General features: G+C 40.0%; 1 protein-coding gene and 1 long non-coding RNA gene across 2 annotated transcripts; one reads left to right on the forward strand and one right to left on the reverse strand.

Annotated features, from left to right (window-relative positions):
* Positions 1 to 5,302: 5,302 nt before the first annotated feature.
* On the reverse strand, positions 5,303 to 6,286 carry LOC108722430 (uncharacterized). The gene is made up of 3 exons (XR_001936610.1): positions 6,027 to 6,286; positions 5,545 to 5,861; positions 5,303 to 5,403 (listed from the first exon to the last, which is right to left on the reverse strand). It is a non-coding gene; the product is annotated as an uncharacterized lncRNA (long non-coding RNA).
* Positions 6,287 to 6,811: 525 nt separating this feature from the next.
* LOC108722422 (uncharacterized) lies at positions 6,812 to 8,320 on the forward strand. The gene has a single exon (XM_018447528.1). It carries the CDS (start codon positions 6,812 to 6,814, stop codon positions 8,318 to 8,320), a length of 1,509 nt encoding a protein of 502 aa, XP_018303030.1.
* Positions 8,321 to 12,961: the final 4,641 nt, after the last annotated feature.

Here is a 12,961-nt window from a genome sequence, read left to right on the forward strand (position 1 = left end):
TGGTGGTGATCGGGGTCTACATGTCACCCAACATGGAGGCTGCAGAAGTGGATAAAGCGTTGGAGGAGATAGATAGGTGCGTGAGTTTTCACAGCAAAAAGCCCGTCATAGTAGGTGGCGACTTTAACGCAAAAGCCAGTCTGTGGGAGTCACCAGTGGTTAATCCTAGGGGAACTCTACTCTCGAACTGGGCTAGTAACGCAGGTATGATCTGTTTAAATCACGGTGGGAAAAGTACCTGTATCCGCAGCAATGGGGAGTCCATTGTGGACATAACATTCGCCAATCAGACCGCGGCGGCTAGAGCAATAAACTGGGAGGTGTCTATGACAGAGAGTGCATCAGATCACCGGTACATTGAGATGGAGTTTGCGAAAACGAAGTCTCAAGTAGACAAGGAGAACATGCCGAGGCCGAAAAGATGGTCTCTGAAAAAGCTGGATGAGGATCTGTTCAGGGCTGCGATTTTAGTTGGCACTTGGACTAAAGGGGACTCGACACAACCTCAGAGACTGGAAACTAGGGTCGATAAGCTACGGAGGACAGTAATGGATGCGTGTGATACGGCGATGCCGAGAACTAATCCAAGACCTCGAAGAACTATGCCTTGGTGGAACGAGGAATTAGCCACACTCCGCGAGGCCTCAACCAAGGCTAGAAGAAGACTGAAACGTTCTCGAAAGCACGAAGACATGGATGACCGGACGGAAGCCGAACAAAGAATCAGGCTATACAAGAAGACTAAACGAAATCTCAGTAAAGCTCTGAGAAAGTCCAAAGCGTTGGCGTGGGAAGAATTTGTTGACACCCTAAACGAGAACCCTTGGGGTCGGCCGTACCAGACGGTCATGGGCAAGCTCAGAAGGTGGACACCTCCCTTCACGGAGTTGCTGGAGGAGCCAACACTGAGTAGGGTACTGGACGGTCTCTTCCCTCCACCCGTGGAGGAACTGGAAGAGTGGATAGAGCCACCACTCCCAGAGCAGGGCCACAGATCATGGCAAGACAACTTTAAGGTCTCCACGGAAGAGCTAAAGGCGGCTGTAAAGAGAATGATCGACAGAAACGCGGCCCCTGGTCCAAATGGTATTCCCGCAAAGATCTGGGCGATTGCAATTTCTGAAATGGCAGAGGATGTCCAAGACATCTATACGGAGAGTCTGAAGGAAGGCAGTTTTCCATCAGTGTGGAAAACCACAAAGTTAGTTCTCCTCAGGAAGCCAGGAAAGCCAGACGATCAACCGGCGGGATATCGGCCTATCTGTCTCTTAGACGACGAGGCAAAGATCCTGGAGAGGATAATAGCAGAGAGGATTACAAGTCATCTAAGCGGAAGAGGCCCGAACTTGAGTACTTCACAGTACGGCTTTAGAAGAGGCAGGGCTACGGTGGACGCAATCCTGACAGTGAGGGGCTTCATGGAGTCTTCTTTTGAGCAGGGACGGGTAGTAGTTGGCGTATCACTGGACATAAGCAATGCTTTTAATAGCATCCCGTGGGAGGTGATAGGCAAGGCACTCAACGAGCACCGAGTGCCATTGTATCTGCGCCGGATCATCAGGGACTATCTGAGAGATAGGAGGCTAGTGTTCCCAAACAAGGAGGGAAACAGCGAACTTAGGGTGGTGGAGAGAGGGGTCCCTCAAGGATCCATCCTGGGTCCGCTGTTGTGGAACATCGGTTTCAACGGTGTGATAAAAGAGGAAGATCTCCCCCAAGAGTGCAGAGTCATCTGCTACGCCGACGACACCCTTGTACTGTCCTCGGGCAGAAACTGGGAGGAGGCAGTGATGTGTGTAGGCGAGGCGGTTAGAACAATAGTCCAGAGAATGGAGAAGCGCGGTCTCACGGTGGCCCCGAAGAAATCAGAGGCTGCGGGCTTCTGCAAGAAAGGCAAGATCACGAAGGCTGGCGTCAGGGTGGCTGGAACGGAAGTCCAGATTGGAACCAGACTAAAATACCTGGGGCTGATCTTAGACTACAGATGGACCTTCGCCCCACACTTCATGGAGCTGGCTCCAAGGCTGGAAAGGGCTGCGCTCTCCCTTAGTAGACTGCTGCCGAATATTGGAGGCCCAAACACCAAAGTTAGAAAACTCTTCACGTACGTCGTAACGTCCATTGCACTCTACGGCGCTCCGGTGTGGGCGTTCGACATTCAGAGGAATAGGAAGATTCAGTCCACTCTCAGAACCTGTCAAAGGAGAATGGCGGGGAGAGTCGTAAGAGCGTACAAGACCGTCTCGTTCTCAATGGTGACTGCTTTGGCTGGTATGCCTCCCTTTGAGCTATTGGCGAGGAAATATCAGGAGGTATATGAGCGTGTGGCTGAAATTAAGGAAACGGAAGGTATACCAATCCCTCCGAGAGCCCTGGAGAGAATACAGGAGGTGGCGCAACGAAATCTCGTACTAGAATGGAAGGAGTGGCTGCATCGTGCGGAACATGGAGGCGGAGAAGTAATCGGAGTAATCGGTAACAGACTACAAACGTGGTTAGACGCAAAAGTGGGTTTATCCTTCCGAGCAACGCAGATAATTACGAGTCACGGCTGTTTCGGAAGATTCCTGTGTCGCATAGGTAAAGAGAACACGAGAAAGTGTTGGCATTGCGATGCGGTGTGCGACTCAGCATCGCACACCTTACGGTACTGCCCGGCATGGGCTGACGAGCGCGAAGCACTCATAGGAGTCATAGGGCAGGATCTCTCGTGGGACGCAGTAATTAGGGCCCTATGTAGGAGTTCAGGTAGAGGGACCTTCATTGCTTTTTGTGAGAGAGTTATGTCGCAAAAGGAATCTGCGGAAAGAAGCAGGGAGGGCATACCTCAGCACGCAGTTAGAGCAGTAGAAGACGACGGAGGATAGACGCGCTGTAAATAAATATAAGCGATGAATGAATGAGGGAATGAATGTATATGAATGCATGTAGACAATAGTTAGGTAAATGTAGGAAGGAGGATTGCTCAGACCGACTAGCGGGATGGGCAGGGGGTCTTTCTCCCGACACTGCTGGGCTAGTGGGACCTCTACATCTCTAACTTGGTTCTCCCCTCTCCCAGCAGCCTAGTGTGTGAATAACGTATATTTGTACACGATAGGAGGGCCTTAACGGACACACCGACTAGCGGGGTGACCGGGCCAATTTTAAAGCGTAGAAGTAGGCGGAGGCCGAGCTGGGTCTTATCCCAACCCTCCGGATACCCTGGGGGCGGCTAACGGGGGCAGGCCGCTCCCATTTTCGGGTTTGACGTAAGGTCAACAAGACCTTAGAGTTAGGGTGGGTACAGGGAGCCGGCGTCTCCTCGTGCCCGCGGTGTGAATGAGCTAGGATCGCGTAAGCGACTTGCGAGGGCCTGATCGGATGTATTGCAGAGGCAGAGTTCCCGGTCAGGTCCTTTAACGCGCGAGGATAGGCACGCCCGCTGTGTTTTAGTCGGTAGGCCCCTGGTGTTGGATAGTTAACACCAGGGGAGAGTCCGACATAACCGCCCACTTCCCCCCGAAGTGGGTGGTGTGCGTAACGCATTTCACAGCGTCAAAAAAAAAAAAAAAAAAAAGGGCTGAGCAGGGCGGGGGGTTGAAGTTGGTTGAGAGGTCAGTATACATGTGGAATTGAGAGCTCCGTTAGGAAGATCTGTAGGAGTACATTAGGTTGATATTCAGTGAGAAATATAATAACGAGAAGAAAGAGTGCAACAAACGAAACAGAAGGACATAAAAATTCGAATCAGAAATATTAAGTATTCGGAGAAATCATCGTCGAAATAGAGTTATAATCACACGTGCGAATAACATGAACATGGCCGCGCTCCGAAAAGTGATATCATGACAAAGGAAGGTAGCGATGAGCATGAAACGGAGACAATTCTAGTGCTACATTAATATATGCGAACATATCTGATAACCCTATTAAACTACGATAATAATACAAGAAATTCCTGTGCAGTAAAAGAGGGGAAAACTAGTATACAGACGCCTTAAACAATTACATGATAAGAACTAAATAAATAATACGATAAATAGCATTAAGTGACAATTTAGATTGAAAGACTGCGTTAAAATCCCGTGAATGCACGTAGTTGTATGTTGAGTGAAACTGACGTGGCGGGCAATATGTGACAGATAGAATAGTTGATTAATGATAATGGTATAGAGAATATGCTAGCTCAATCGTATGGGTAGGACTTAAAAGCATAAAATATTAAATAAATTTTTATGTTAGACCTTAAGTTGTTTAGTGAGGATAATAAGAAATAATTAAGTAGACAATCAAAAGAGAAAAATGAAATGTATGTAGCGGCAGAGCCGAGACAAAGAAATTATAGTCAATTATTTAGATCAGGTAATAAATAAAGTAGAAAAGAAATAGTAGTATAAACAAAAATAAGTAAGCGTAGATACGAAATGGATAGAGAATATTAAAATAAAATAGAGTACGAAATAGGATAAAATTTTATTACATACAAGCTAAGTAGGATTAAAAGATTGGTAACTGGATGTACGGAAAGAAATAAAGAAATAAGGATCTCATATTTTTTACTTCACAACTAATTTAAGCATACTTAGATGAATAGTTAGAAAGATATAGAAAAAGTGGAAGTGAGTGTTAAAATAAATAAATATAACAGTATCTTAAGGAGTATAGTCATAAGAGGCAGAGCTGTGGAGGATCCAAAGCGGAGACATGTGAAGCTGCAATCTCGGAGCATTTCTAGTGTGGAGGCTAACGTGAGAGCGGTGCAGAATCTGATGAGGCGAGGATAGATGTGCATGAGGAGCGTAGACGGAGAAGCCTGAGTGGGGCAGATTGTCTGTCAGTACTAGTCTGGAGTACTAACTCGACTAATGCTGACATAAGGTAGTGCGGACGAACACCGCGAACAAAAACAGTACAAATTGTCTCGAGTTGTCTCTACGTACAGGTTGTCTCTGTGTATGTCTGAGTTAAGTTCGTGAACTCAATCTGTGTATAAATATATATTTGAAAGAAGGTTTAGTATATTAAAAGTATTAAATAAAGTAAAGTAAGATAACCGAAAAGAAACAATAGAATTGATTAAATAATAATAATTAGAATTGATACAAGAGACAGTACGTTTGCGGAGGATCTTATTAAACAGAAAGATCGATGGATTTGTGTGTGTGATCGAAGTGAAGGAAAATTTGGGAGAAAATTTGAAGAAAATAAATAAAAAAAAAAAAAATATTAAAGTATAAAAATATATATATCAAGTAGAGAATAGTAGGCTAAGATAGCGTAAATAGGTAAGTTTTGAGATACACTGAAGGTGAACCGTGTGAGAGGTGAGCCGGATGAGAAGAGCGAGTTCCTGATAGCCTGGATGTGCAAATGAACTTAAATATATAAGGTTCGGTAGTGGTCCGTATAAGAACTAGGAATCTGGAAAAGAAAGGAAAATAATATATAATTAAAGCAGAGTTTGTCTCTGAACAATATCGATTTAGAATAATGCGCTTGAATTTATGTATGAAGTTAGTTTAGTTAAACCTGTAGTTACTATATTAAAATATTTAGACATACATGATAAATTTCGCATCCAGAAGAATATGCCGAAATAGGTAGAAATGGAATCCTGTAAATAATCTGATATTAAAACTAAAACAGCTGATCAATGAATAATAAAGATAAACGCTTTAGTAATAAGTTAGTATAAAAACATAAATATCGATTAGAGAATAGTAGGCCAAGATAAGGTAAATAGGCAAGTTCTGAGATACACTGAAGGTGAACCGTGCAAGAGGTGAGCCGGATGAGAAGAATGAGTTCTTGATAGTCTGGAGGTTCAAATGAGCTTGAATATATAAAATCCGGTAGTGGTTCTTATAATAATTAGGAATCTGGAAAAGAAAAGAAAATCTTTCAATATATAATTAGAGCAGAGCTTGTTACTGATCAATATCGATTTAGAATAACGCGCCTGAATTTAGGTATGAAGGTAGGTGAAACTTTGAATAATTAGAAAGCGAATAGCGTACTAGGATAATGTTATAAAAGTACTGTACTAGATATTGAATGATCCGAGTCGGTCGTGGAGTCGAATGGATAAGCCCTGGAGGCGTAGATGTGTATGTGGGATATACGTCCAGTGATTTATGCTAGAACCCGCATAGTAGAAATCTGATAAAATTAAAAGAACACAATCACTGTTATATAATGTTGAATTAACTAAATGCTCATAAATCTTATATCAACACAGGAGCAGGAGTATAAGTAAGAATGTTATAAATGTGTCGGTAAAATAGAATTTGACCATTCATGGTAAAACGCGAGAATAGATACAAAGAAGAGAATATAAATCGAAATTTGGAAAACGCGAACAGATTGAAAAAAAAAAAAAAATTATAATAATGAACTTGCCAAGTAAAATAATACAGGAAAAAAGAAAGAAAGTGGAGGGTGGAGGTAAACTTAGTAAAAATAAAAATTCAGAAGACTCCAAAATGGAACGTATCAGGGATATGGAATGTTCTCCATTTAAAAAATGTGATATTATAAGAAGATCTCCAGTGGAAGAGGATGCAGAAATAACTACTATGAAGAAGAACTCACCCACGAAAAGAGGAAGTTACATGGAAAAATCGCATTATAAAGAGACAAAAATATCACAGGAGCCAATCTCACTATCGCAAGCAGTCACTAATTTGGAAAAAGCTGCATCAGGACTTACACCACCTGAGAACGAGGACATCGCTACAAAGATAGGTATGGTGGTTGATGAATCTTGGACGTTAGGGAAACTCCTAAAAAAAGGAAAATTATGGAAGGAAAAGAGACTCTGGTAAAGGATATGAATTTACTAGATTGGCTGCAGGAGCTGGACAGCGGAAGTGATGGTGAATCTGAGGATTGTGCAAAAGGAGTAGATAAAATTTCAACAAAAAATAAAGTTCGGAGAATAAAGCAAGCAATAAAACTTTTGTTGGAAAGAGCGGACGGAGGAGAGGAACGCTACTGGAAAGAGGTAGCTCAGAAACAAGAAAAAGAAATTGAGAACTTGAAAAATGATGTAAAAAGACTAGAAGACACAATACAAGAAATGAGAGAACAACGAAAGAATAGATCACCTTTAGAATCTCCAAAAAGAAAGAAGAGACCGGAAGCACTTAGTGAAGCACCAAGAATAACTAATATGAAAACGTTGAACACGAATCAAAGATACAAAACTACAAACTCAAAAATATGGCAAGGATTGAAAAAAATTTATTCCGACACAGGAGATAGCGAAACGACAGACGGGGATACAAACAAGTGGGATTCTATTAAGGATCGATACAACTATAAAAATAAAAGTGAAAAAATAGAAGCAAAAAAGTATAACAGAAACTTACAAAGAAACGAGGCTAGGTTAAATTATAAAAATAATTGCATACAAACAAGAAGGGTTTCCAACAGCAGTTCGAACTTAAATGAGTATAGTAGGCAGGAGAACAGAAGAAATATGGAGGTAGATAGCAATAGAAGAATCGACTGGACGGAGATGCGCTCAAATAACTATACAGAGGATGGAAATAAAGAATACGATACATACGACGCAAGGAACCAAGGACGACAAGGAAGAATTAACTTAAGAAACACATCGGCGGTTACCATGTTTTGTGGTGGGAATATTGGATACGCGGAGGCACTAACAACAGCAAAAGAGAACATAAACTTACAAAATCTAGACATAATCAATAATATGAACATCAGAAGATCGATGACAGGAGGATTGATCTTTGAGATACATGGACAAGACCAAAAGTATAAAGCAGATAAACTAGCGGAAGAGCTTAAAGAGGTATTTAGAGATAAAGAGGTACACATTAACAGGCCAACTCCAAAGACGGAATTTATAATCTCAGGTCTGGATGATTCAATCACGGAGCAGGAGGTAGAAGAGGCATTGGTGAGACTGAGTGGACGGGATTTTGAAGGTGGCAAAATGGGACAAATCAAAAAAGCGATAGATGGGATGGGATCGATATGGATCCAATGCCCCAGCACAACAGCAGCGAGGATATGTACAGGAAACAAAATAAGAATAGGCTGGACGTGGGCCAGTATAGAAATTTTGAAGAAACGCCCTCTGAAATGTTTTAAATGCCTAGCGAATGGTCATGTAAGAATGAACTGTGACAGTAAGGTAGATAGAAGGGGATCATGTTTCAACTGTGGAGAAATGGGACATAAAATAGGAGACTGCAGAAATAGGTCGCATTGCCCAGCATGCTATGAAAATGGTTTTTCATATACCCACAGAACTGGCAGCAACACATGTAAACTGGGCACAATGAATATGCGGTACCTAACACGATGAATTGGAATTCGCATCAAGAAAACATATCTTTTCGGAAACCTAAAAAATAAAGGAATTAGAGATTCATGATGCTAAGAAAATAAAAGCAAAGATAACATAAAATAATATATGATAGCCATTAATTAATTAATTACGTGAATGAATACTAGTAGCTGGTAGAAGCTCCGCTGGCAGGGGTCAAAGTAATAACGCCAAAACTCGTATATGTAGGAGGAAAGAATGTCCTTCTCCTTCTCCTCAATAAAAACAAAATAAAACCTTATTAAAAGATATCATAATATTTGTATACTAGAACCAAGATAGATAAATACAGAATACATATGTTAAAATTAAATCAGATTTCGTTATAACACAGGTAACACTATAAGAGTTCAGTATCTTTTGATAGAGGAACATTAACTGGTACATTATATAGTATCAAATCGTCAAATAAGGACAGAAATAATAAGTGGATATTTAGATGACAAAGGTAATGAAAAGGAATAATAATTTGTAAATACTAATGTATAGCAAAGGAGGAATCCGTATTGTATATAGAGATTAGATTAAGTCATTACTGCGTTAAAGCGTCCTTATTGGGTTGTCTAGTTATTTATTTATTTATTTGTTAACTTATTGACTAAGAAAAGTGATCTCGCGGAAATTTAATAGATAGAGGAAATAATGATTATATGTGTAGGAATGTTAAGATATAAAAATATTGCAAGATTTAAACGTATGCAATGGAAATATAAAATTTGGTCATGCGATGGTTATTAAATGGATAAACCTAGTAACTCCAAAATTATAGGAATACGAAACTCTAAATGTTATGCTTAGTAAAACTTGCGTAATGATATTGTATATAGAGATTTAGATTAAGTTACTACTGCGTTAAAGTGTCCTTATTGGGTTGTCTAGTTATTTATTTATTTATTTGTTAATTTATTGATTAAGAAAAGTGATCTCGCGGAAATTTAATAGATAGAGGAAATATTGATCATATGTGTAGGAATGTTAAGATATAAAAATATTGCAAGACTTAAACGTATGTAATGGAAATATACAATTTGGTCATGCGATAGTTATTAAATAGATAAACTTAGTAACTTCAAAATTATAGGAATACGAAACTCTAAATGTTATGCTTAGTAAAATTTTTGTAATGAGATGAAGGATATAAACCCTGCGAACAGAACATAAAGTAAAATACAAAAAGGAATTAATCAAAATTAGATAGTATAAAATTTCAAATTGAAAGTAAATTGATAATACGAGCGAAAGGTAAAGAAGGAATTATGTAATGAAATAGTAACGGAGGAAAGTTAAGATATAGGTACTATAAAGTGATTGGACAAAAAGAAATAATTAGATAAGAAATTGTAGGTGTGGGAAACTACGCGATTAAGTTAGGTAGATAGTTATAAGATGAAATACTTATGCGAAATATTTAGGGTAAAGGAATGTCACGCGCAAGGATATAGACTCGGACAAATGGGTGGCATTATAATTTATAAATTAGAAATGGAAATCTTGGACTATACGATCGAGGATAAGGTCCATCCGATGCATCCATCACAGCCGGGTGCTCATAGGTACGGAGATGCGACATAGGTCTGTATAAATGTATACCTGTGAAAAGACAAACGTAGATTAATAGAGGTTATCTAAAAAGTACTGATGCTAAGCTACCGGTAAAATTAAAGAAAATGCTATTGTGAGCTACAAAATATGATTAGTCGTATACGTAGGAAAATAGAGTGTAGATTAAAATAAATTAAATGTAAACTGCAGAGGAGATAGGGCAACTGTTAAAATAACAATAGCTTCTGGAAAGGGTATACAGGGTTTTGCCATTTAATTTGGAAACACCCTGTATAGTAGATGTAAGGAGTGAATGTTGCGAATGGATTACACAGGTAAACAGCAAAAAAGATATGAATGCCTAATTTGCGGGGCTTAAACTGATATGGTATTATAAATTGAGGTCTATTAAAGAGTAATTCAAGGCAGAACAAGTGTTAATAGAACAATGATACACAGGATTTTATTATTGGAAGACATTATAAAATACGATAATTTGGAAAGGAAGGAATATTATAGATACTTACCGAATAAATAGCATAAATTAAGACTGAGGGACGAAAGATAAAAATGTTGCAGGCTGCGGTGTAGAGGTTATGGCCGTCATATAATTCTGTAGGCACGGCCTCAAGAGTTGAGAATTCCGTTGAACAAGGAATCGTAACCTGTAGAGAATATATGGCATTTGTAAATAAAATAATGATGATAGGAATAATAAGGCTAATACAAGCGAGATCAATGAGTGCGAGGATGGTATGATGTACGAGGCAACGAAGATGAAAGAAAACACCGACGTTAGGTTAGTGGTTACCTGTTGTGACGCGACAACGCGAGGTGTGTTCAAATTTGGAGCGAAAGGCAAAGGCGAGCCCACACGCTATAGGGCGGACCCATATAAACGCTCGATGATTGGCTACCGCGAGGGATATAACGAATAAATGTGATAGGAATAGGTACACAGATAGTAGGCACGCTCGATTTTAAACAATATAGAATGACCCGTATACTAAAGGGGGATCCGTTCAAACAATGGCTGCGTTCAGCAGAACGTTTGTTTTACAACTGTTGGAAGTTTCCTTCGTGCTGATTGGATCATACTTTTAGATCTAGAAGAATGGTCCTATCTCAGCAGACAATCATAAAACGGTTGCAAAACTGTTGAGTCTGCTGAACGCAGCCAATGGATTAAGGATAACGTAATGAATTACATATGTACAAAACTTGAGGCGATAGGTAAAGGCGAACCCGCATACTATAAGGCGGATCCAAGCGATATATAAGAGTAGCATGCGTAGAACTGGAAGGTAGCAATACATATACCTGCGAAAATTCAAGTTAAAATCAATATAGGGTAAATCAAAGCAATAAATTTAAGGTTACTAGTAAAACGAAATGGAATAGAGTAAGTTGAGATAAGAAATATCGCAATAATATAAAGTAACATAAAAAGAAAAGTAAATGTACGAAATGGAATTATACTAATTGGTCATGTGATAGTGATAACTGAACAGATAAACATAATAAATTCAAATTATAGGAATATGAAACCCTAAATGTTATGTTTGGAAAAAAATTTTAGTAAAAATATGAAGTACATAAACCTGGTAAAAAGAACATAAGGTAAAATATAGACGAATTAAGCAAAGCTAGATAGTAAAGTAATTCCAAAATGAAAGTAAATTGATAATACGAGCGAAAGGTAAAGAAAGATTGATGTAACGAAATAGTAACGGAGGAAATGTAAGATATAGGCACTATAAAGGGATTGGACAAAAAGAAATAATCAGAATAAGAAATTAGAGGTGTGGGAACTTACGTGATTAAGGCAGATAGATACTTACGAAATGAAACACTTATGCGAGATATTGGAGATTAATAAAGACAATCGTAGACTAATAAATGTTATCATAAAAGTATTGACGTTAAATTATTGGAAAAGTTAAAAAAGGTGCTGATTTGAGCCACAAAAATATTATAAGTTGTATGCGTAGGAAATAGAGTGTATATAATGTAAAATAGAATAAATGAAATGTAAATCGCAGAGGAGATAGGGTAACTGTTGAAATAACAATAGCTCTTGGAGAGTGTATATAGTAGACGTAACGAGTAAATGTCGCGAATGGAATACACAGTTAAATATCAAAAGATAGGAATGCCTTTGCGGTGTTTAAACTGATATTATAGTAAAAATTGAGGTCTATAAGAGAGTAAAGCAAAGCAGGATAAGTGTTAATAGAATAATGATACACAGGATGTTATTAGTGGAAGATATTTTAAATTACGAAAATAGGAAAGGAAGGAATATTATAGATACTTACCGAATAAATAGTATAAATAAAGGATGAGTGACGAAAGATAAAAATCTTGTAGGCTGCGGTGAAGAGGTTATTGCCGTCAAATAATTCTGCTGGCATGGCCTTAAGAATTGAGAATTCCGCTGAACAAGGAACCGTAACCTGTAGAGAGTATGTTGTATATGTAAATAAAATAATGATGATAGGAATATTAAGTTTAATACAAACGATCGTAAAGTGACGTGGAAGTGAAGTGGAGTTAGGGACCTTGGATGCCCTTGGGGGATGGGGGGGTGCGCCGGGGGGGCCTTATGTGCCCCGCGTGGCACAGCGCGTTCTTGGAGGCGCATCCCCGGCGCGCCTGCCTGTCCCCTGTGGGGGTGGTCGAAGGGAGGTGTAGAGTAGTGCTTGGTTTTCGTGACAGAGTTTATAAAAACGATAATCGGGCGGAGTATAATTGCCAACTGGGGACGATAGATCGTCGCCAGAAGGCGTGCTGGTTGCCGCGGCGGAGAGGGTGCGGGAGTTGACGCCGAACCATGCCCAAACTGTCCGTGGGGCCCCTTGGGTGGCGCCACCCGCATCGGTGCCCCTGGGGTCGGAGCCAGGGGAGCCCCGAAGGTGGAGGGCCTAGCACAACAGCCCAAAACTGGTAAGGGCCTGGAACCCAGTTTGCGCGATGATAATTCCGCGTAACAGAGGTATATGCGGTTCCCCCGGGGGAACTTGGGGACTTGCGTTAGACAAGGAGGGTATACCCTGGATCGCGAAGCCGATGCGGGAA

This window comes from Mycetomoellerius zeteki, unplaced genomic scaffold (genome assembly GCF_001594055.1).
Source record: "Mycetomoellerius zeteki isolate Tzet28-1 unplaced genomic scaffold, Tzet1.0 scaffold203, whole genome shotgun sequence".
NCBI lineage: Eukaryota > Metazoa > Arthropoda > Insecta > Hymenoptera > Formicidae > Mycetomoellerius > Mycetomoellerius zeteki.